The 22,780-nt window shown below is 37.0% G+C and overlaps 12 protein-coding genes and 1 non-coding gene across 13 annotated transcripts; 7 read left to right on the top strand and 6 right to left on the bottom strand.

Annotated features, from left to right (window-relative positions):
- Positions 1-131: 131 nt before the first annotated feature.
- CHO1 (CDP-diacylglycerol-serine O-phosphatidyltransferase) lies at positions 132-890 on the top strand (the record flags this gene model as incomplete). The annotated part of the gene is made up of 1 exon (XM_003958091.1): positions 132-890. One exon carries the CDS (start codon positions 132-134, stop codon positions 888-890), a length of 759 nt encoding a protein of 252 aa, XP_003958140.1.
- Positions 891-1,092: 202 nt separating this feature from the next.
- KAFR0Ftrna6H lies at positions 1,093-1,164 on the bottom strand. Its single transcript has one exon. It is a non-coding gene; the product is annotated as a tRNA-His (tRNA).
- Positions 1,165-2,888: 1,724 nt separating this feature from the next.
- On the top strand, positions 2,889-4,652 carry VHT1 (Vht1p; the record flags this gene model as incomplete). Its single annotated transcript, XM_003958090.1, has 1 exon — positions 2,889-4,652. The coding sequence occupies one exon, from the start codon at positions 2,889-2,891 to the stop codon at positions 4,650-4,652; it is 1,764 nt and encodes a 587-aa protein (XP_003958139.1).
- A 497-nt stretch (positions 4,653-5,149) lies between these two features.
- On the top strand, positions 5,150-6,799 carry KAFR0F04080 (sugar porter family MFS transporter; the record flags this gene model as incomplete). Its single annotated transcript, XM_003958089.1, has 1 exon — positions 5,150-6,799. One exon carries the CDS (start codon positions 5,150-5,152, stop codon positions 6,797-6,799), a length of 1,650 nt encoding a protein of 549 aa, XP_003958138.1.
- A 417-nt stretch (positions 6,800-7,216) lies between these two features.
- On the top strand, positions 7,217-7,525 carry SPT4 (transcription elongation factor SPT4; the record flags this gene model as incomplete). Its single annotated transcript, XM_003958088.1, has 1 exon — positions 7,217-7,525. One exon carries the CDS (start codon positions 7,217-7,219, stop codon positions 7,523-7,525), a length of 309 nt encoding a protein of 102 aa, XP_003958137.1.
- Positions 7,526-7,675: 150 nt separating this feature from the next.
- Positions 7,676-8,602, top strand: COX18 (membrane insertase COX18; the record flags this gene model as incomplete). Its single annotated transcript, XM_003958087.1, has 1 exon — positions 7,676-8,602. The coding sequence occupies one exon, from the start codon at positions 7,676-7,678 to the stop codon at positions 8,600-8,602; it is 927 nt and encodes a 308-aa protein (XP_003958136.1).
- Positions 8,603-8,765: 163 nt separating this feature from the next.
- Positions 8,766-9,032, bottom strand: KAFR0F04050 (uncharacterized protein; the record flags this gene model as incomplete). Its single annotated transcript, XM_003958086.1, has 1 exon — positions 8,766-9,032. One exon carries the CDS (start codon positions 9,030-9,032, stop codon positions 8,766-8,768), a length of 267 nt encoding a protein of 88 aa, XP_003958135.1.
- Positions 9,033-9,590: 558 nt separating this feature from the next.
- On the top strand, positions 9,591-13,670 carry ADE6 (phosphoribosylformylglycinamidine synthase; the record flags this gene model as incomplete). Its single annotated transcript, XM_003958085.1, has 1 exon — positions 9,591-13,670. The coding sequence occupies one exon, from the start codon at positions 9,591-9,593 to the stop codon at positions 13,668-13,670; it is 4,080 nt and encodes a 1,359-aa protein (XP_003958134.1).
- A 226-nt stretch (positions 13,671-13,896) lies between these two features.
- ERG25 (methylsterol monooxygenase) lies at positions 13,897-14,823 on the bottom strand (the record flags this gene model as incomplete). The annotated part of the gene is made up of 1 exon (XM_003958084.1): positions 13,897-14,823. One exon carries the CDS (start codon positions 14,821-14,823, stop codon positions 13,897-13,899), a length of 927 nt encoding a protein of 308 aa, XP_003958133.1.
- A 1,160-nt stretch (positions 14,824-15,983) lies between these two features.
- Positions 15,984-17,411, bottom strand: SPR3 (septin SPR3; the record flags this gene model as incomplete). The annotated part of the gene is made up of 1 exon (XM_003958083.1): positions 15,984-17,411. One exon carries the CDS (start codon positions 17,409-17,411, stop codon positions 15,984-15,986), a length of 1,428 nt encoding a protein of 475 aa, XP_003958132.1.
- A 143-nt stretch (positions 17,412-17,554) lies between these two features.
- On the bottom strand, positions 17,555-18,652 carry PEF1 (Pef1p; the record flags this gene model as incomplete). Its single annotated transcript, XM_003958082.1, has 1 exon — positions 17,555-18,652. The coding sequence occupies one exon, from the start codon at positions 18,650-18,652 to the stop codon at positions 17,555-17,557; it is 1,098 nt and encodes a 365-aa protein (XP_003958131.1).
- Positions 18,653-19,192: 540 nt separating this feature from the next.
- On the top strand, positions 19,193-19,924 carry LST7 (Lst7p; the record flags this gene model as incomplete). The annotated part of the gene is made up of 1 exon (XM_003958081.1): positions 19,193-19,924. The coding sequence occupies one exon, from the start codon at positions 19,193-19,195 to the stop codon at positions 19,922-19,924; it is 732 nt and encodes a 243-aa protein (XP_003958130.1).
- Positions 19,925-20,042: 118 nt separating this feature from the next.
- Positions 20,043-22,640, bottom strand: KAFR0F03990 (uncharacterized protein; the record flags this gene model as incomplete). The annotated part of the gene is made up of 1 exon (XM_003958080.1): positions 20,043-22,640. One exon carries the CDS (start codon positions 22,638-22,640, stop codon positions 20,043-20,045), a length of 2,598 nt encoding a protein of 865 aa, XP_003958129.1.
- Between the last annotated feature and the right edge of the window lie 140 nt (positions 22,641-22,780).

Raw genomic sequence — 22,780 nt, 5'->3', positions numbered from 1 at the left:
AGACTGCACGGCACTGGAAATATAAAACAAACCATCAAATTTCAGTATTTAAGAAACATTGAATAAAAAGGATAACTGTGTTCAATAGCACAAACTTCAATTAACATCTAACTAACACGCACTATTCGGCCATGGAATCAGAACTAAGACAGAGGTCTGTTACTGAAGATCACGAGAGTGACATTGATCAATTATCAATTGCAAGTGAACATCATTTAAGTAAAAAATCATCAACAATTTTTACCATTGACACGACTCCGTTAGCTCCTCCAAATGAAAATGATATAGATCTTTTCACTAGTGATAAATACCATTTTAGCATGATCAGAAATCTGCACATGGCCGATTTCATTACAATGTTAAATGGGTTTAGTGGTTTCTATTCCATTGTATCGTGTCTCAGATTCACATTGACTAAAAAATCATATTATGTGCAGAGAGCACATTTGTTTATTTTCTTAGGAACAGTGTTTGATTTCTTAGATGGTAGAGTCGCAAGATTGAGAAATAGATCATCATTAATGGGACAAGAATTAGATTCTTTAGCAGATTTAATTTCCTTTGGTGTCGCTCCAGCTTCAATTGCCTTCGCTATTGGCTTCCAAACTACATTAGATGTCTTTATACTATCCTTTTTTGTACTATGCGGTCTTTGTAGGCTCGCAAGATTCAACGTTACTGTTGGTCAATTACCAAAGGACAAGAAAGGTAAATCTAAGTTTTTCGAAGGTTTTCCAATGCCAACAACTCTTTTCGAAGTTTGTGGTATGGAATTATTGATTAAATTGAATCGATTCAACGATGAAGTTCCATTTGGAATCATTAGAAAAGGTAAATTCTTGGAATTTCATCCTTTGGTGCTAATTTTTTCCTTCATGGATGTGGTATGATCTCTAAAAGTCTCAAGATTCCAAAGCCATGAATTATACATAAATAAAAGCGTTTATGTATTTCATTGTATATAATAATGATAAGAAATATTACCAGAAAAAAAATATAATATGGGTACTTTAAATCACATTTTTGCTACTACAACCATGCAGCAAAACCTTCTTGATTTATGTGTTACATGTTGCTTCTTGAGAAAAAAATTGCCATCTCCTAGAATCGAACCAGGGTTTCATCGGCCACAACGATGTGTACTAACCACTATACTAAGATGGCTTATTTTCTTGTCTTTTTTGTCGAAAATGCGACCCACATGTGAAAATCCTTTTTGAAGTGTTTTGGACTTTGTCACTGCCTCATTTAATTATAATGGGGGATATTGACGTGAAGGAAGATCAGAGGATGATCTCTTTATATTATTTTCTTTAATAGTGTTCATGTTGTGGATGTCAGTCAAGTTATTGAAGTAATTCTTATTAATCAGTGGTTATACCAAATAATACACTGGTTATATATAAAATATAATCATAATATAAAGTAATATAAAGTGATACAAACTTTGATCAAACTTCAGTGTTCACCTGAGTATTTATACCTTTTCCAATACATTTTGAATTATGCCAATTATCATGTTATAGATTTATGAGTCAATACGTTATCGTGTTTATCACACCATAAATATTTCGTGTCAACAAATGATCGTGTTTATCATACCATAATTATTTCGTGTCAACAAATAATCGTGTTTATCACACCATAATTATTGTTCATATCTTCTATAAGATTCTAAATTAGTCATGCTAACTATCAAAACATTGAAATGTCGGTATATTGCCATTTCCAGCAGATATAGGGGGTTCAATCTATCTAATCTTGTAGTGTTTATAGAATACTATTCTGCAACACTCGTCCTAGGGGCTGCATTGATCAGGTTTTGAAGATTTTCAATTATTTTCTCAATATACATCTTAATTACAAATGAACATTTTTCTGAAAGGCCGAATAGTTAAAGCGCTAGTATATAATGGTTCTTGTGAAACGATTATCTATTTGCATTTTATAATACATTTTGCAAAACGTCGCAAGTAGATAATCCTGCTAGAAGAAACTTACTATCATGTGTGCTTGATGCTACAGAAAGCAATATGACTTACCGTAGTCGAAAAGGAATTTTTTAAGCATTGTCAGAAGAGCACATACTAATCGTCTTTATCACAGTGATGCTATTGAATAACTAGCTACAAATTCAATTTCAAAGAACCTGGAATTTTTGCAGCCTCTTGGCCTTTTCACTAGCCCAATAAAGAGACAAGTTTATAGCATTCCGTTATGAATGCTGAGCGTATACGTTTGTCAATCTTTCTAGGTACACAAGAGCTTTTGAAGATTAGTTAATTTCTTTCGTCTGTAAAAACTTGAGATTCCACTAATAATACATTTTTGCCAAATTTATAGTCTATCTTGACAAAACAAGAATTCCCGTCACATTAGTCACTAACTTCTCCTAACTTTTCAAGTAAATCCAGACAACATAGGGGCCAGCAGTTATTAGAACCCGATAGAATATTTACTGTTTCAACTACATGGTATTACAAAGATCCTCTCGCTTATTACCATTTTTGCATGACATACTACCGAAAAAAGTAATTAAATGATTCATTTCAAAGCAAGCCCTAACCGTAATCGCATTACTTAAGATTCCAACTTACGAATGCTTCAAAATACTTTGCAACTGGTTGAAAAACCTACATTTGCCTCTCAATATATAGTAAAGCATCGATTAAAATTTGGAATCATCTCAACGTGACTCCAGTCGCGCGATTGTCGTTTGAAATTTTGACATATGAAAATGCAAAGCTGAAAAAAGTGCATTGGCTCGACGATTGATTAACTGTGAGGATAACGAAATCATATAAAAGCACACACTTACAAGTTCACCTTTCTGTAACTTAAGTTTCTCACTTCATGACCTCACCAATTAGAAGCTCGTAAATTTTACAATGAGTTATTGGAAAAGATTGCTCCCACACTTGAGGACGCTGCCTGAAGATGTTACTTCTGAGCTTGCTAGCGAGGTTACGAGTGAAAAAGAGGACCACGCTTTACTGACTAATAAAGAGGAATCTTTTGTTACTTACTCAAACCTTAAAGACGAAGTATCGTTCGTTGGTTCGGGGCTTAACCAAATTAGAAAAGGAATTCCTTATGAACTAAGAGATGAGGCAGGCCGTAAATGGTGGAAATTCTTTGATGAATACGAATACAGATTTAATAAAGAGTACAAAAAATCAAGATTTTGGTATGAGTTTCTTTATCCTAATCATACCACTCGAGGTGCAGCGGAAAGAAAATTGTTGTACAAACTTGACGCCCTCATTGCGCTTTACTTTTTAATGTTGTCATGGTCACATTCTGTTGATTCGTATAATTTTACAAATGCCTATGTATCTGGCATGAAAGAAGATTTGAATATGAAGGGTAACGATTATGTCCATACCACGACAATTGCTAATGTCGGTGCCATCGTGTTTCAGCTACCATTTATGTTTCTTTTACCAAGATACTCTTCCCATTTGATACTTCCGTTGATGGATCTCGGCTGGACCTGCTTCACTTTTGCTTGTTACAGGGCTAATTCTTTAGGAGAGATGCAAGCCTATAGATTTCTCTTGAATGCATTTGGTGCTGCCTACTATCCTGTTACCCAATATGTAATGGGTTGCTGGTATGCGCCTGACGAAATGAGCTCAAGAGTTTCCTTATTTTTTTGTGGGAACATGTTGGGTAGTGTCACTTCTGGTCTTTTACAAGGCCGGATTTATGATAGTCTCGATGGTCGCTATGGGATAGCAGGATGGAGGTGGATGTTTTTAATTGATGCGGTGGCAATTTCGTTACCAACTGTAATTCTAGGCTTCTTTTTGATTCCTGGTATACCATCCAAATGTTATTCGTTGTTTTTAACAGATGAGGAAATAATGGTTGCAAGGATGAGGAACAAAAGGAATCAGGTAAATGACGGAGTGGAGACGTCGAAACTACAGTTATTCACTGATCGTAAACTCTGGAAAAAAGTCTTCTGTACTTCAACTTTTTGGGTCCTTGTCGTATTCGACACGTGCTCATGGAATAACATGACCGCGTATAGTGGATCGTTCGCCCTCTGGTTGAAATCTATTCCAACATATTCTGTCACCCAGGTGAATAACTTAAGTGCATTACCCGCTTCATTGGGTTTTGCATATGTCATCATGTGCTCATTTGGTGCTGATTTGTTCCGCTGTAAATGGGTTTTCATGGTCTTCGCTGCGGTAATGAACTCAATCTCCTGTGCTATCTTAATAAAATGGGATGTTTCGTCAGGTGCTAAATGGTTTGCATTCCTAACAACCTATTTTAGTGTATCTGCATCACCCTGTTTATGGTCGTTCATCAACGATTTCTTACGCTTTGATCCCCAAGTAAAGGCAATAACATGGATAGCGATTTATTCCTTTTCTCAATCAACATACGCATGGATTCCAAATCTGGCATGGCCCACCACTGAATCTCCCAAATTCAAAACAGGCTACACCACCAGTTTAGTTTTCGGAGCAATATATGGATTATGGACATTTGTTGTCCTGTTCTTCTATAAGCGGAACGAAAAGAGACATGCCCTAGGTAATGGCATCATCCTATATAATAGCAGCAAAGGCGAGACCCCTCCAGAATTTGTCCATACTGACATGGAACAGAGGAACAATTATTTCTACTTAAAGTAACAATATATACACATATAGGCACATATGATACACAAACCATACCATATATCCGACTTTTTAATCCACAATCCTCTCGAACTATTCTCCACTCATTGTGCCTTTGACACTTTCGGCGAGCTTCTGTGCCTTCTTTCGAGCGAGAGAATCGGAGGCGGAGAGGGGTTTGCCGCATAATTCTCCACAGAAGCTGTCTACCCTCCGATCGAATATGCCTGAATAGGTCAATGGATCTACGACACCCCGAGAAAATGGAGAAGTAAGCTCGATCCATCTCTTAGTTTACCAAAGTCATGATACAAAATTGACCTGGGGTGAGGAAACCGGCAAGCATTAAAAAAATTGAGGAGTGTTCTCCACACAGGACGTTCATCGATATGTTGCTGCTGGACATGGAAAGCATATAAATATGGCGTGTAGGTCTATCATAACTTCTGGTAGTTACTTAACTTCTTTTCTTTCAACTAACCAGAACAAATAAAAAATAAATATTCTACAAAATGAGTCAATCAAATTCAAATCACTCAAGTTCAGGGTCAAGAGCTAGCTCTATTCTCTCACACGAATCTAACAAGAAAGACAATGTCATCATCGAGTTAGACCCTTCGAATCCAGAGCTTCCCGTCGAAATTCCCAAAAAACCAGCTTCTGCTTATATTACCGTTGTCATCATTTGTCTAATGGTTGCATTTGGTGGCTTCGTCTTCGGTTGGGATACTGGTACCATTTCCGGGTTTTTAGCTCAAACTGACTTCTTAAGAAGATTCGGTGAATTACAAGCTGATGGAACTTACGCTTTCTCTAACATTAGAACTGGTCTCGTTGTCTCTATTTTCTGTCTCGGCTGTGCAATTGGTGGTATTCTTTTCTCTAAATTAGGTGACACTTACGGTCGTAGGATTGCTTTGGTTATTGTTACTCTCGTTTATATGGTTGGTATTGTCATTTGTATCTCAGCTAATTCAAAATGGTACCAATATGCCATCGGAAGAGTCTTTGCCGGTTTGGGTGTTGGTGGTATTGCTGTTTACTCCCCACTATTAATTTCAGAAGCCTCTCCAAAACATTTAAGAGGTACTTTAGTCTCATGCTACCAATTGATGATTACCGCTGGTATCTTTGTCGGTTACATCTTAAACTACATCACTAAATCAACCTTAACCAACTCGTTACAATGGAGACTCCCACTAGGTCTAGGTTTCCTCTGGGCCATCTTAATGATTGTTGCTATGTTCTTTGTTCCAGAATCCCCACGTTACTTAATCGAAGTCGGCAAGATTGAAGAAGCCAGACGTTCTGTCGCAAGATCTAACAAGATCGACGTCGAAGACCCTGCTGTTACTGTCGAAGTTGAATTCTTATCCGCTGCTGTCGAAGCTGAAAGAGCTGCCGGTAGTGCTTCTTGGGGTGAATTATTTTCTACCAACGGTAAGGTTCTACAACGCTTAATTATGGGTATTTGTGTCCAATCATTGCAACAATTAACCGGTGCTAACTACTTCTTCTACTATGGTACTACTATTTTCAAGTCTATTGGTTTAGAAGATTCTTTCCAAACCTCTATCATTATCGGTGTTGTTAATTTTGCCTCTACTTTCGTTGGTATCTACTTCGTTGAAAGATTCGGCCGTCGTAGATGTCTATTATGGGGTGCTGCTGTTATGACTGTCTGTTTCGCAATTTATGGTGCTATTGGTGTCAAAGCCTTATATCCAAATGGTGAAAGTCAACCATCCTCCAAATCAGCTGGTAACGTCATGATTGTCTTTACTTGTTTCTACATCTTCTCTTTTGCTACCACATGGGCTCCAATTGCATTCGTCATTGTTGCTGAAACTTTCCCATTAAGAGTCAAGGCCAAGGGTATGGCTGTCTCAGTTGGTGCTAACTGGACATGGAATTTCTTGATTGGTTTCTTCACACCATTCATCACTGGCGCCATCAACTTCTACTATGGTTTCGTTTTCATGGGCTGTCTAATCGTTGCTTGGGTCTATGTCTTCTTCTTCGTTCCAGAAACTAAAGGCTTATCTTTAGAAGAAGTTAACACCATGTGGGAAGAAGGTGTATTACCATGGAAATCAGCTAACTGGGTCCCACCAGCAAGAAGAGATGCCGAATACAACCCAGAAGACTTTGTTAAGCATTAGCTTACAAATATTATCGGCTAAAATAACATATATATAATAATCGAGCAAGTATACTTCTATAGTATCTTACCCTATAATATAAAATCGAATATTTTACTAGTTTTTCAAAATCAGGCCTAATTGAACAGCCTGAGAAGCCAGAAAGGTCCCACAATAATCACTGCCATTGTCGGATATATCAATCTACAATATAATAAAGTAAAGTTGTAAAATATAAGTGACTTTAACGAATTCCTTTTGTAGAAACCCAGTAGACTGCGACAACTTTCAAATACCTATCATATCTTACGTTGCCCGGACACGAAACTAACAACATCGAAAAAGTTATAAAGATGGAATATGCAATTACTTGTAAAGCAAATATTGGCAGTTAAACAGCGTTACCACGAAGAAGAATAGGATCTAACAGCGTTAATCATGTCTAGTGAAAGGGCGTGTATGTTATGTGGTATAGTCCAAACCACGAACGAGTTCAGTAGGGACGGATGTCCAAATTGTCAGGGAATATTTGAAGAAGCAGGTGTGTCTACCATGGAATGCACTTCGCCATCTTATGAAGGGTTGGTTGGTATGTGCAAACCATCTAAATCCTGGGTTGCGAAATGGTTAAGTGTTGATCAAAATATACCGGGCATGTACGCTATCAAAGTTGACGGTAGATTGCCAGTCGAAGTCATCGATTTACTACCACACTACAAACCAAGAGATGGTAGCCAGGTAGAATGAATTGACACTTGTATTCTCAAAGTTTCATTTTTTTATGTATATATGGTATTTTTTGTATAACTTTAATGGTAATATAAGGCATTTTTCTCGATAAGATTTAATTGAATTCAGTAAACTAACCTTTTGGAGTCGAGACAAACAGATGCTACTATGTTAGGCAGAGCAGCGCATAGGTGTGCGGTGGCTCAAAACTATGCTAATCAATCAGTTGTACGACACTCGAGGCGATATTTTACAGATTTTCAGCTGGTAGCAGATGCGTTTACCTATTTGCATAATGCTTCAGGAATTCCATGGATTGCATTGATACCAATTAGTACGATGACCTTGAGAACACTGTTCACGTTGCCTTTGAGTATATGGCAGCGTAAGAGAATAATTAAGCAGCAGGAGCTGAGAAAGCTGACAAAATCAATGGTACCTATAATAAGATCGAGGCTGTCGTTGACAAAAGCACTTTCAGAGAACAAGTTGAAGACTTTTTCGAAGGAAGATGTTGCCAAAGTACTTCAACAACAAAAACTGTCAACTTTGACCCCTGAACAAATCGTTTTTATCTCACTGAGAGAAACAAGAAAGAGACAAAAAAAACTATTCAAAGAGCATGACGTTCAAATGTGGAAAAATATATTATTACCCATGGTTCAGATACCTTTATGGTGTAGCGTATCTTTAGGACTAAGGAAGCTAACTTCCTTGAGGATTCATGGAACTACACATGAATGGTTCGAGCAATTTAGATATTACAGCATGGACTTAGTCGGACCTTGGGAGACATACCCCGCCATAATACCGATGTTATTGGGCATATTCTCCCTTTTAAACGTTGAGTATAACGGTAAAATGATGCATAGAAGAAGTACTGACCTTGTTGGCATAAAAATGTACGAGGACGAATATTCGGGTGCAAGCCAAGGTATTTCGAGTATTTTGAACGTCTCAAGACTGGGCTGCATATTTATGATGGGTGTTTCGTCACAAACATCTGTAATATTATCCTTATATTGGATAAGCTCACAAGTATATTCTTTAATTCAGAATATGGTTATGGACAGGCTCTGGCCTTATCAAAGGTAACCGTACTTATTCGAATGGAACCTTTGAATATTACCCGCTCATCTCAGACAAAGAAATGGCATTATAACTTATTGACTGACTTGTATATATATATATATATTTGTATATCCGCTCATGTAAAGAGAACCACATTTACTATTGTACAATTCGAGATAGATGTATGCTACAGGAGAGAGTTTTTATTTTTATTGTTTTTTTCAATTTCTCTTCTGGTACCTTTCAACAATTCTAGATGGCCTACCCTACTAGCAATTAATTTCTCTGTAGATTCAGTCAAAGAAGCGGTCTTAGATAGCTTCTTCAAATGATTTAATGCCCTCTTCTTTGATTTAATTTGCAGAGGAGCAGCCTTTCGTAGATTTTTTTGCTTCTTCGTTATACGACGAGGGTCTTTGGTCTTTTTAGTGACTTTTAGAGCTTTTTGAGGCATTATATATCCGATTTACTATTGACCTTTCTATGAGAATTGCTGTATTAATTACATAAACACTTTGCGATGAGCTTAAATGGCTATTGAAAATTTTCGATTTACCCGGCGTTGAATTTTCAAATGTATGATGCATAATATAGAGTTAATGAGGACTCTTCTCGAAGAGTAATTATAGTTCTATCTGAGAAACAATTCATGCTCAGTGCCAAAATCTCACAACTGTACAACCATCGCTAGGATGGACTTTTCTTATACCAACGACTCTTTGTTATAAGATATGAACAAGTGTAGAATTGCTAAAGATCAGAGTCAAATTTGCGTAGGAAAAGCCTTGCAGCCATCGAAAAATCGAAGTCAAAACATGGACTCTAAGGCAAAAAAAGGTCTTGAAACATTTCATACATTCTGACTTTACTTGATTCTATTCAGTTGACATCTTTTGATTCTGTTTTTCCAAGGGATCTATTTAAAGTGTATACATTATAGTGAAGAGACAATTGATCATACTTGGGTTTTTGTTATTCTACCCAACTCAAGCTACTCGTATTATAATCACAAATGTCGGTATCTATATTACCTGGTCCACAAGCTCTTTCTCAATTTAGAGTGGATAATTTAACCAAGGACATCAACAGAATCTCAAATAGTACAGCTATCATACAAGAAATTCGTTCCTGTTATATTCACTATGTTGATGCAAATGTTACTTCCTTGTCAAATAAGGAGTCGGATTTATTGCAAGTTCTCTTAACCTACGATTCAGCATTGAATGTGGAAGATGATCAGTATTCAAAGATTCTATATGATTCAGTAAGGAATAATACAAGCTCAGCCCAATTGATAGATCCAGACACATACTTAATTAGAATTGTTCCAAGAAAAGGTACAATTTCACAATGGTCTTCTAAGGCGACTAATATTGCGCACGTTTGTGGATTGAAAGGTAAAGTCAACCGTATTGAAAGAGGCCTTGCATTATTAATCAAGACGATACCAAATTTTCCATTATCAGACAGCTTAGATAATATCTCCTTGAAATCTGTCTTTGATAGAATGACTCAAGCTTTATACATTGGTGACATTCCTAAAGTATCAGACCTTTTTACTCATGATGTTCCAAGACCATTGGTTACCGTGCCACTTTCATCTACAGCAACGACGTCTTCACACGATCCAACCTCTATTCTAAGACAGGCAAATACTACTCTAGGTTTAGCTTTAGATGAAGGTGAAATAAGTTATTTGGTAAATGCATTTGTTACTATTATGAAAAGGGATCCTACCGATGTAGAATTATTTATGTTTGCTCAAGTGAATTCAGAACATTGTCGTCATAAGATTTTTAATGCTAACTGGTGCATTGACAACAAAGCAATGGAAAATACTTTGTTTGGAATGATAAGAAATACACACAAGATTTCAAACAACCATACAATTAGTGCCTATTCCGACAATGCCGCGGTCATTGGTACAGATAATCAAGCATATTATTTTGCACCAAATCCTCTATCTAAAGAATGGAATTCGAAGAAGGAAAATGTCCCTATGTTAATCAAGGTTGAAACTCATAATCATCCAACTGCTGTATCTCCATTTCCTGGTGCAGCTACAGGGTCTGGCGGTGAAATTAGAGACGAAGGTGCCACTGGTAGAGGTTCCAAATCTAAATGTGGTCTAAGTGGCTATTCAGTCTCTGATTTATTGATTCCAGGTTTCGAACAACCCTGGGAGTTAAATGTTGGCAAACCAAATCATATTGCTTCTCCATTAGACATTATGATCGAGGCACCTTTAGGTTCTGCAGCTTTCAATAATGAATTTGGTAGACCGTGTATTAATGGTTATTTCAGGACATTAACAACCGAAGTCACTAATACCGATAATGAAAAAGAAGTAAGAGGTTTCCACAAACCAATTATGCTTGCTGGTGGTCTTGGTACAGTCAGACCAAACTTTGCCTTAAAGAATTGTCCAATAACCCCAGGCTCCTGTTTAATAGTCCTTGGCGGAGAATCAATGCTGATTGGCCTTGGTGGAGGTGCTGCCTCTTCTGTTGCTTCTGGAGAAGGCTCAGCTGACTTAGACTTTGCTTCTGTTCAAAGAGGTAATCCAGAAATGGAACGTCGTTGTCAACAAGTCATTGATTCCTGCATTGCGTTAGGAGATGAAAACCCAATCCAATCAATCCATGATGTTGGTGCTGGTGGTTTATCGAATGCTTTGCCTGAGTTAGTCCACGATAATGATTTAGGTGCCAAGTTTGACATAAGAAAGGTCCTGTCCTTAGAAAAGGGTATGTCACCAATGGAAATATGGTGTAATGAATCTCAAGAGCGTTATGTTTTAGGTGTATCTCCAAAAGACCTGACTGTATTCGAAGAGATTTGTAGAAGAGAAAGAGCACCTTTCTCCGTGGTTGGACATGCTACTGCTGAACAGAGACTATTGGTGGAAGACTCACTATTAAAAACAACACCTATCGATCTAGAAATGTCTTTGTTATTCGGAAAACCCCCAAAAATGTCAAGAAATGTTATTACGGAACCATTGAGATTACCAGCTGGTGACCTCGCTGCTGTTTCATCCTTGGACGAGGCTATAACTAGGGTTTTAAAGTTACCATCGGTAGGGTCAAAATCCTTCTTAATTACTATAGGTGACAGATCTGTTACAGGATTAGTCGACAGGGACCAATTTGTTGGTCCATGGCAGGTACCTGTTGCTGATGTCGGTGTGACTGCAACTTCTTTAGGAGATTCTGTTGTCAAAAGTGGTGAAGCCTTGGCCATGGGTGAAAGACCAACAACTGCTTTAGTTTCTGCTGCTGCCTCAGCAAAACTATGTGTCGCAGAATCATTATTGAATTTATTTGCTGCTGATGTGAAAAGTTTAGAATACGTTAATTTGTCAGCAAACTGGATGGCGCCAGCCTCTCACAAGGGTGAGGGATCCAAATTATATGAAGCAGTTCAAGCTATTGGTTTAGATTTATGCCCAGCACTTGGTGTTGCGATCCCGGTTGGTAAAGATTCCATGTCTATGAAAATGAAATGGGCTGATAAGGAAGTCACTGCTCCTCTATCGTTGAACATTACTGCGTTTGCGCCTGTTAATAATACATCGAAGACATGGACCCCGGTGCTAGATAAAACTAGAGAAGATTCTGTTCTTGTACTGGTCGATTTAGCTTCTTTACAAGATGTGAAATCACTTGGTGGCTCCGCATTACTACAAGTTTACAAACAAGTAGGAAACACTTCTCCAACAGTCCATGATTCCAACATTTTGAGAAATTTCTTGAATGCCATCATCGCGCTACATAATGAAGATGACATAGTTCTATCTTATCATGATAGATCTGATGGTGGTTTATTGGTAACTTTGTTAGAAATGGCCTTTGCTTCAAGATGTGGTTTGGAAATTTCAACTGAAGCCGCCAATCTCCAGGATGCACTAGTACATCTATTTAATGAAGAACTTGGTGCCGTTTTCCAGATTGTCTCGAATAAATTGGATTCCTTCAAGTCTATTTTGAACAAAAGTGGGGTGCCATCTGAGTATATAAGTGTTGTTGCTAAACCAAGCTTCAAGTCTCACAATATCAAAATCATTAATAGAAAGGGGAAAGAAATTTACTTGAAAAAAAGAGATGAATTACAAGAGGTCTGGAGTTCTACTTCATTTGAGATACAAAGGTTGAGAGATAATCCAAAGACTGCTGAAGAGGAATTTTCTTCCATAAATGATGATAATGACCCTGGGTTGCATTACAGTTTGACGTTCGACCCAACTGATGATTTGGAGATCCCAAGACTTCTTAATGTCTCTAGACCACAGGTTGCCATCCTAAGGGAGCAAGGTGTCAATGGTCAAATGGAAATGGCTTGGTGTTTCCAACAAGCTGGTTTCACTTCAATTGATGTTACGATGACTGACTTGATCGAAGAAAGATTCAACTTAAGTGAATTTGTTGGTTTTGCGGCGTGTGGTGGTTTCTCGTACGGTGATGTTCTTGGTGCTGGTGCTGGTTGGGCCAAGTCAGTTTTGTATCATGAAAATGTTAGAGAGCAATTCGTTGATTTTTTCCAAGTAAGAAAAGATACTTTTGCATTTGGTGCTTGTAATGGTTGTCAATTTTTAAGTAGATTAAAAGACATTATTCCAGGCTGTGAAAATTGGCCAACATTTGAAAGAAACTATAGTGAACAATACGAAGCACGTGTTTGTATGGTCAAGATAAATGACGAGCAAGATCGTGCTCGGGGCCAAATGAGCGTGTTCTTAGATGGTATGACGGGGTCATCATTACCAATTGCAGTTGCTCATGGTGAAGGTAGAGCAGCATTTAACTCTGCTGAGGAGGCGATGAATTTCAACAAGCAAAATATGGCAGTAGTGAGATATATTGATAATTATGGCAATGTTACTGAAAGGTTCCCATTCAATCCAAATGGGTCTCCAGATGGTATTGCTGGTATTAAGTCACCTAATGGGAGGGTTTTAGCTATGATGCCTCATCCTGAGAGGGTGTGTAGACTAGAGGCCAATTCTTGGTATCCAAAGGGTAAATATGAAGAGTGGGAAGGATATGGTCCTTGGATAAGATTATTCAGATCTGCTAGAAAATGGGTCGGTTAATTGAAAGAAACTTCTTTCCAGACATTGAAAAGAATATATACACATATACTCAAATTGTTATGTACATTTATGGAAAATGTAAATAGGATCCTTAAATTTACTTTCTCAATATTAAAATATATGTCTTTCAATATTTAGAGCTGTATAAAAAAGAATCTACATGTAACGTCATGTTGATTTTCAATAAATAAATAAATAAATAAACATGAGTGGGAGAGAAAACACTCTAATTCTTCTTCTTGGCATTCTTGGCAGCTTTAGCTTTCATTCTTTCTTCTCTTGCAACTTGAGCTTCTGGACCAGCTTCGGTGTCTAAACAGTAATCCCACCATCTGAAAGAAGAAGCGTAGTTACCAATAAAGTAATGATGATGTAGATCATGATGTTCTGCGCCTGCCCAGAATGGTAAGAAATTGTGTAAAGACCATGGAAAGTCGTAACCTGAATGAGAATCGACAGCTTGGAATAATCTGAAGACGACCCAAATACATAAGGTGAAAAGATGTAGTTTTCCAGTGTACATGACGTAAAGAATAGGCATACCGACGGTACCGAAACCCAAAGTCATGGTTTCGACAGGGTGTGCGTATTCTGCAGAAAGACCGAATGGAGCGGCGTATTTATGATGTTGCTTATGAATATATTTGTATAAGACACCATAATGGAATAGTCTGTGCCCCCAGTAATGCCACATATCTTCTAGAACGAAGAAGAGGCAGATTTCTTTCAACATTGTCTTGTAGTGAGGAAATGGGACTTCGATGGTGATACCTAATTTCTGACACATTGGATGGAAAGTCCAGATTGGGATGGCCTCAACTAAGAAATGTGACAATAGGACGGATTTCAAACAGATCAACTGTTCTTTTGTGCTTGGAATTTTAGTTGGCTGTAATTTCCATCTTCTGAAGTAAGGGATGTGGTCTATGATGAACCATGGTAATGATCTTGAGAAATAGACGAACTCGTGCAATAGGAAAAACATCAGGCCTGTGGCTAGAATATCGTTATTCATCCAAGTGTACCAAGCAGCCCAATATTGTTCCATAACATTTAGTTGAGGTTGGTTACGAGCAATGTTTACCAACGTTTCAGAGTATGTGTCGGCACGAACCAACTCCGCTAAAGTGGAATTATCAAATACACCTAACATAGTGCTTATTTTTAATATTCGCAATAATTGATGTCAGTATTACCAAAAGTGATAAAAGAAACAGACACAATAGCAAGAAAAAAGAGAAGAATGACCTAGTTAAATATGAAATAACATTATTTTGAAAGTCTTTTATACTGTAAATTGTTGGTAAGTTCTCAAAATTCCCTCTGTCCTTTGGTTGTTCATCAGAGAGATATATTCGGACAAGAAAACTATCGCTATCATACGTATCGCACTATAAATCGTTAAACGATAAATCTTAGAACTAGCAGACTCTGCCAATACAATCCTCAAAATTGTGCCGACAGGCAATCACAAATTGACCTCGAGACAAAGCTTTGTCGCCTCGAGGAATTAAATGCTCGAGGAAATTTAATGGGTATATCGTAATTCACTTTTGGGCACGCCTCGTTTAGAACAGGCACATCTGCCATTTCTTTTTCGCTGCGTGGTTCGTTTAACAAACTTCTCGAGAATTGCGCAAAAAAAAAACACCGAAACCCGACAAAAGTTTTGGCGGGAGTTCCGAGAGAAGCTTGGCGCCGCGGCAGACAATTCATAGTCACGTGATCTAGCCAAAACACCAACCAGTCACATGATCTGTAAAAATAGAGAAAATATTTCAGTGCATACTGTGGCAGAGTCAATCGTCAACAATTCATAAAAATGATGCATAAGATTATTAAACAAGAATTTACAGTTCCAAGAAAAAATTTTAACGTAGAAAATGGTTTCAGAGTATAGTCACAAAGTTGTATTCATCGAGTGAGTTCGGTACTTAAACGTCACTCACCCTAACATTAGAGATGCCAGAAAAAAAAACATATGGTGATAAAAAATCATCATGTTAACTAGTTAAAATTATTTGGACGATTATCAAAGACAGTAAAAGCCCTTTTATTGCCGATAATGATCTTAATTATTTTCTTGTAAATGAAGGAACTGAGAAGAACTACTCACTATATTGAATTTTGCTCTCTTTATATAATAATTCGTTGCAGAGACGAAAAAGTTTTTTCATGTAACGACCGGGTGACCGGCAATGCGTTTTTAAAAAGTTAGGGCACACTTTTATCACCTAATGACTTCCGATATGTCACTTTATCAATAAGGCTAAATTATAGCGATAATACATACATATATATATATATAGCCAGTTATCTCTTGAAATGGAGACCAACCAACGTGGTACTATTCTCCGGATTCGTATTCCTGCCAGTAACAACTTGGTATTCTAATTCTTGGCATTCTAGTTTTAATAGATCAATATCTTTATACATCAATTCAATGGCATTATTAAATCTCGTTTGCTTCTCTATCAAAGCTTTCTTCCACTCCATGAACTTATTTTCTTCTATGTCTATCACTTTATTGAATTTCCTTTTGATTTTAACTTGGCTCTCAATAAATTTAGGACACCATTCAACCATTATATTATCCATCTTTGATTTATTAAAAATTGCATAGGCTTTGTAATTTTGTAGTCCATTGGCATCCACGTTTTCAAAATCTAGTGTAACTTCATTGTCTTGGAATGATTTCTTTGATTTTAAAATTCTTGTCTTCAAAAGCTCTGCTCTACATGTTTCATAATATTGTTCCGTACTCTTGATAAAATCAACTAAATTATCATTGATTAGAAGTCTTCGTAATTCCAAAAAATCCGAATACTCAGGATTATCTATAGCCACATATCCCCATTTATAGTTTCTACCAAGTTTACTACTACCTGGGATCATCTCATCTGAAGTGATAGTACTTAATGGATAAAGTTTCTTAATACTTTCATATTCATCATATGTTTTCATAAATGAACAGATTTCTATATCTTGTACTTCACAAATTTTTTTCAATCTTGTTTTGAAATCTTTCAAACTCTCTAGATTCAATATATCACATTTAGAAATTATTGGAAGTAAATTCACTCTTTTTGACAATTCTTTCATAGTTAAAACATCTAAAACATTCAATGAATCGGGCTCAATCAAATAAAGACAGATATGAACTCTTCTGTCAACAACATTATTACGGTAAGGCTGCTCCTCCTGATAAACATATGATCTCATTGACTCGTCGATGAAATTGACAACGGGAAGCCATCCGTATGAGTTATTGACATTGTCACCAAACCCTGTCGTTTCGATTACGGTCAAATTTAAATGGGTAGTTGAATCCACAATCTTAAATCTCTTCATTTCAAGACATGTTGTACCGGGTTTTGATGCACTTGTAATTGGCTCGTCGAACAATGAATTAATTAACGTCGTCTTACCGACGTTCTTTCTGCCCGCTACTAACATATTGAAAACAGTTCCCTTATGCGAGATAATCCTTTCTTGCTGAAGGCGAATTTGATCTATTCCAACATTCCAATCGACTTTATTTAGTTGCGTACTAATTTCAGATTTATTAGGATCTGCATTGTCTATCATGAATTCATCTTGAAAACTGATATGCTTATTAGCTTCATTTTCACCAAAATATTGATCTATCAATAAATTCAAGCTCTTTGGGGGAACTTTTTCTTCGAATGATTTAATTGACTCTGCCTCCACCATTGCTTGTTGTCTTCTTGTGGATACCATGCATAATACTGATAGTGCGTTTTATCTTTTATACTTTGTGTCGCGATGCTGAAATTCATGTCAAAAGGATGTTCTCGAAAAGTTATATATGTCACATAAATTATTGAAGCTAGATATAGAAGTGAATGTAAAAGAGACAAGAATTAATGAGGAAGAAATCTGCCTAAATAGAGCGATGTCTCAATAAAGTCCTTGTATGGTATCGTGGCGATACCACTTTCTTGTGAATCGAAATTCCTGAATGATTTCGTTAATCTCATCAGCCAAACCAGACTCTCAACAAATCTATCAAATTTGAGTTCCTTGGAGTTGACAGCCGGATTTATAAATTGTGCATACTGGTCAAATAACTTCTCCGTTACGGCAAACGGTATTCTATAGGCAAGTTCTTGGAGAGAATTGTGATATTCGTTGACGGATATTGTCATAGACCCGTTGATATCGTTGTCAACATAAATCTTCCTCCAAAGCTTGATTCTGTTATACATAGATATGAATTCGGCCAAATTTAATGTCCCAAATCTGGAAGCTCCAAACAAATTTATTAGAGAATCAATTGAAGATATACAAAAGCTGGATTGATCGTCATTTTGTAGTAAGTTTTGTAACTCTTCCGCGGTCAACCTTTCTCTTTTTCTAACATCATGGCGGTGAAACAATTGAGTTGCAATTCGTATATTCCTTTGTTCCTCAAGATCTGCATTGTTAACTGGCATATTTCTTGGAGGTGAAGGAGTTCCCATACCACGGTTATTACAGTTCCTTGATGGTGGTGGGAAAGGCTGGAACTGGGGTGAATTGAGAGCATTGGCTTGGGATTTATTCAAAATATGAGATGAGGAATTCATATTGTGTACATAAGGCGTGCCTACACTATGGTGACCGCTTGTGGGGTTTGCCACAGTAGGAGACATCTGATTTCTATGCAATGAACTAGGTGGTACTGGTCTTTGCTTTCCTTGATTAGCCCATCCCGCTTCTTGTAGCTGTGAATAATGCTGATATTGTGCGGGAGACGATGCCATTGAATTTTGATAATTTGCGGAAGATACTACAGGCGGAGCAGACGTGACTCTGGTATTCATCCTACCATCGCCCTGAGATTTTGAAGCCACTTTCTGCTGATTTCTTTTCATCTTTTCTTCCAGTTCAGCTCTCTTGGTAGCTTCCATGGCTTCCTTCGGTGTTGCGTACAGCATCAAATCATCTCCCGCAGCATATTTAACCTTTCTCGCGCACATATTGCTGTAAAACGTTTGATATAAAGAACCGAGAGTCTTTGATAGCGGCGTGTAGAGTTGCTTATTGATGATTCAAACTAGTCCCGATCTAATTAGGAAACGTGTAGATCGTCTTTTCTATATTTAGAGGAACTCGTTAACTAAATTTTTCGTTTCGGCTCGATGTCAAATATTTGATGTGATAATCATAGTATAGCCATAAGCTGTAAACCTGAGATCAGTGAGAGCGTAGCCAATAACGCCATATATGGAAGATGTTGAACTATTCAGTTATATGTTGCTTAGTCTTTACATATAATTTGGGGCTCAATTAGATGTGATTTTAACCCTAAATTGCACAACATTTATTCCGGCTGCGACCCTAGTTTTTCCGTCTCCTAACCCTAGGGTTAAAATGATTTTCCGTTCAAAAAAAGTCGCCAAGCCCATCGAATGAATACTTTCGATAAGCTGTAAGCAATTGTAGCAATAAAGTCTTACAAGTGAAAACCTCTTTGAGATAACGTGTGTGCTGGTAATAAGGTATATCATTAGGGAATAATGATCCCCATTACGATTTCTTTGGCACATTTCTGTGACAAGCACGGACCTATTTCTATCTTGGTGACACAGTCCAACGAAGATAAGGACGAAAATTCAAAAGGTGATACATTGTTGGCACCAAACTATCCGACAGATTCTTTTTGTGCTTCTTGTCTTCTGGAGTTCCCAAATGATGGTGTGAATGATGTAAGATCGATGCGGTCCATCATAAATAACAGAGCCTATGTGACTACCCAGTATTCCACTGTTAGATATCAGCTATTGAATTCTATTATTAAGAAGTGCTTTTCAGAGGAGACTATGGTTTATGACACTTCATCGTTCGTATTCTTCGATTCTATGAGAGGTTTAAATTTAGTTATGGGGTTCAAACTGTACGATGAAAATGCAAGAGGCAATGAAAGGAGATACTGCTTTATTCTTTCTATTGATAGCAGCGATAATGAGAAAGCCATGTCAATATTATCGAAACATTGGGATTTCATCATTAGTGGGTTTCATAAGATGATTGATTTTATTAAGCAAAGTCATGATAAGACTATTTCCAGTAATCATAAAGATGACACGAATAGTAGCAGTTTCACGCCAATTGTTGGAAATTACTTGAGATCAAACAAATCAAAATTTGGGAGAAGTCTAGCTGATTTGACGAATGATAAGTCTCTATTCATACGAATGCATAAATGGAACTCATATTTATTAAGTTCACTGACTAGCCGTCGAGACTAGAGCTGTATTCCTTTTGTGTTTCTCTTTTCCTATTTCCCGTGAAAGACTTGATAATATTCTAAAACTTAATACTACAATTTATTTAATTACATAAAATATATATTCCCGTGTTTACTATCTAAATTGAGGTTGGTTTCAATTTATGAGCCATGAACTTCGCAGAAGGTCTTAGCCCCAATACAAATGTTCCAGGAATGTAATTTTTTTCATTATCGTGTTCATGGTCTAGATGTAAATCATTATCTTTATGACTGATATTGTCATCGCCCTCAAAGTTATTTGATTCATTTTTTTGGCTTGGTGTCTCTAAAACTTCCTCAATTTCTTCAAATTCAAGTTTTCTCTTTTTGGTATTTTGAAACCATTTATTTAATGGGACGTCAAAATATTCAGAACCTAAATTCAATAAGTTTTCTTCGATGCTAATACTGGCACCTTTGAACCACAGTACCTCTTTTTTTATTCTTTTCCTAGTTAATATTTGATCTGAGACTGAGCCATGTTCATGACTTCTTCTAGATTGACTGCCATAGTCGCTTCGTTGCAGAACATCGACATTTTTAGTAATTGAGATGGGAAGTATGTAGCTGCTTGGTGAATCAACAACAACTTGAAACATGCTACTTCTGGAAGCTTGTGCATTCAGGTTACTGACCACATTGGTTAGTCTGTAATTGTTGTTAGCTTGTAATTTTTTCTGTTGTTCTTGCTGTTGCTTTTGTTGTAGCCTTTGAAATTGTAATTGTGTCAAGCGTTGAACAGTCAATCCGCCAGGAGTATCTCCATAATTATTCGTACTGAGTAAGGGATATCCCTGATCTGGAGTGTTTCTTCCAGAATTCATTGCAGTACTTGTTCTGCTTTGTCTTAGTGACGGTAGTCTTACGGTTGAATGATTGTTCGTTCTAGGTAAAGCATTAGTTGTTGCATAGTTAGTTACAACTGTCCCTGATTCATAATCAATTTTTCCTTCCTCAGGAGGATCACCTGGTCTGATAATATAACGAGGACAGTCTGTAGATGTCATGTATTCACCAAGATCATCACGATCTAACATTGGTCGGACGTACACAGCACCAACTAAAGGAGGAGCGTTTGGCGCACCCTTCGTAGGTTCTGGAAGTCGATCATCAACGGATGCATTTGATGGTAAAAGATGTCTGATTGGTGACGGATATTTGAAAAATTTTCTTCCAGGGACTGGAATGGTTTGTTCATCGACATAACGCAACTCCTCGGGTAAACAGGCTTTCCACGTTCTAATTTTATTGAAGACCTTATCATTTTCGTTGTAACGGAACTCACATACAAATAAAGGCCCCTCTAAATTGATATCTGGATCACCTCTCTGAAATCTAGTGAAATGGATAACGTAACATTTTCCTACAATATCCTCAATGGGATGATCTCTATATTGACCTGTTTTCATCACTTCATTTTTATAAAATAATCTATCTACCCTGTGGACGGTTTGTTCTGGTCTAAAATACCAACATGCATTCAGCCATTGTCCACCATCGGAAGTTTTCCAGAGTTTAAAAACTTGACCCACTATTGGCTTCTTTGCATCATTCGGATTATTCAACAACACCCAATCACCGATCTTGAAACTTAAACCACAAGCTACAATTGAATCTAATGGGTATCTTAAATCACCTTCAGGAACATAAAACTCATCTGGTCTGGATAATTCGTTTCGTACAAAAATATTGAACACTTTTTCTAATTTATTGATTATTTTCAATTCATCAAGATCACTACGGTAATAGAGTTTGAAGTTTGTGAGCATTAAATTGAACTCATTTTGGAAAGAACTAAAATCTTTATATTTACGGGTCTTGGTCTTTTTCCTAATATCATCCATTGAAACTGGATTTGGAACAACGTTTGACATATCTGGTGGCAATTTTTCAACAGAAGCGGTCAAAAGATCACCGGTATCCTGGTCATATTCTCTTTTGAAATTTTTGAGAATATTCTTGATTCTTTGTAAATATGGTAAATCGATAGTAGGTGGTCTACCGCGTCTTACGTGAGCCTTGTGTTGTACAGCTTTTGAAGAAATTTGTGGTGACGATATTGGATTGTAACTTGGGGAGTGGCTTTCCTGATACGAAGAAATCTTTCTATTTGTTCTTAATCTCATAGTTGGTTTCTTAAACTCTAGATATTCTTCGTCATCCTGGTCAGTTTCTTCCACCACCGTATTTTCCTTTTGGTTAAGTTCTGTTTTAGTTGATACTATACCATTTTTTTCATCTTCCAATCTTTCCTTCTCTACAAACGCCAATTGTTCTTTTTCATCTGCTTCATCTGGTAACTTACCCAAATACGGATATCTGACAAAAGGGTACTCCTTTCTTAACCTTGGATACATTTGCTCTTTCACATATTTGTTTAAGACAGTAGCATATTGATAAATAACAGAACCTTTCGTGTTATAAGTAATAGCATTCCATCCAATTTGAACGATATCATTCAAAAACTCCTGTGGTTTCGTGTAATGTGGGACTCTTTTCTTCAAAGTATTCAAAGAGACAGGAGTCCTAATCACAGCGTAGTAATCTGGATAGTCTTTCTTTGATGGTAACGTGTTGAAGATTGGATGAATATTAAATGCATTAGTTTCATCTTTTAAGGTGAAAACTTCCTTATAAAAAACTCTCAAAAGCTTTTCCAGCTTTTTCCGGTCTCCAACCTCTCTCATTTGAGACATCTTCAGTAACTCTTCGCTTCAAAACTCGTCTATTCACTCTCAAATAAACAGCTTCTATATTCTATTGATGTTGTTATAAACATCAACTTTTTCTGAAATTTTGCCATCTACAACGAAATTTTTTTAACGCGAAAAGACAT

The sequence above is a fragment of the Kazachstania africana genome, chromosome 6 (genome assembly GCF_000304475.1).
Source record: "Kazachstania africana CBS 2517 chromosome 6, complete genome".
Lineage (NCBI taxonomy): Eukaryota > Fungi > Ascomycota > Saccharomycetes > Saccharomycetales > Saccharomycetaceae > Kazachstania > Kazachstania africana.
The sequence above is the reverse complement of the archived record's forward strand: the minus strand, read 5'-3'. Positions and strand labels throughout refer to the sequence as shown.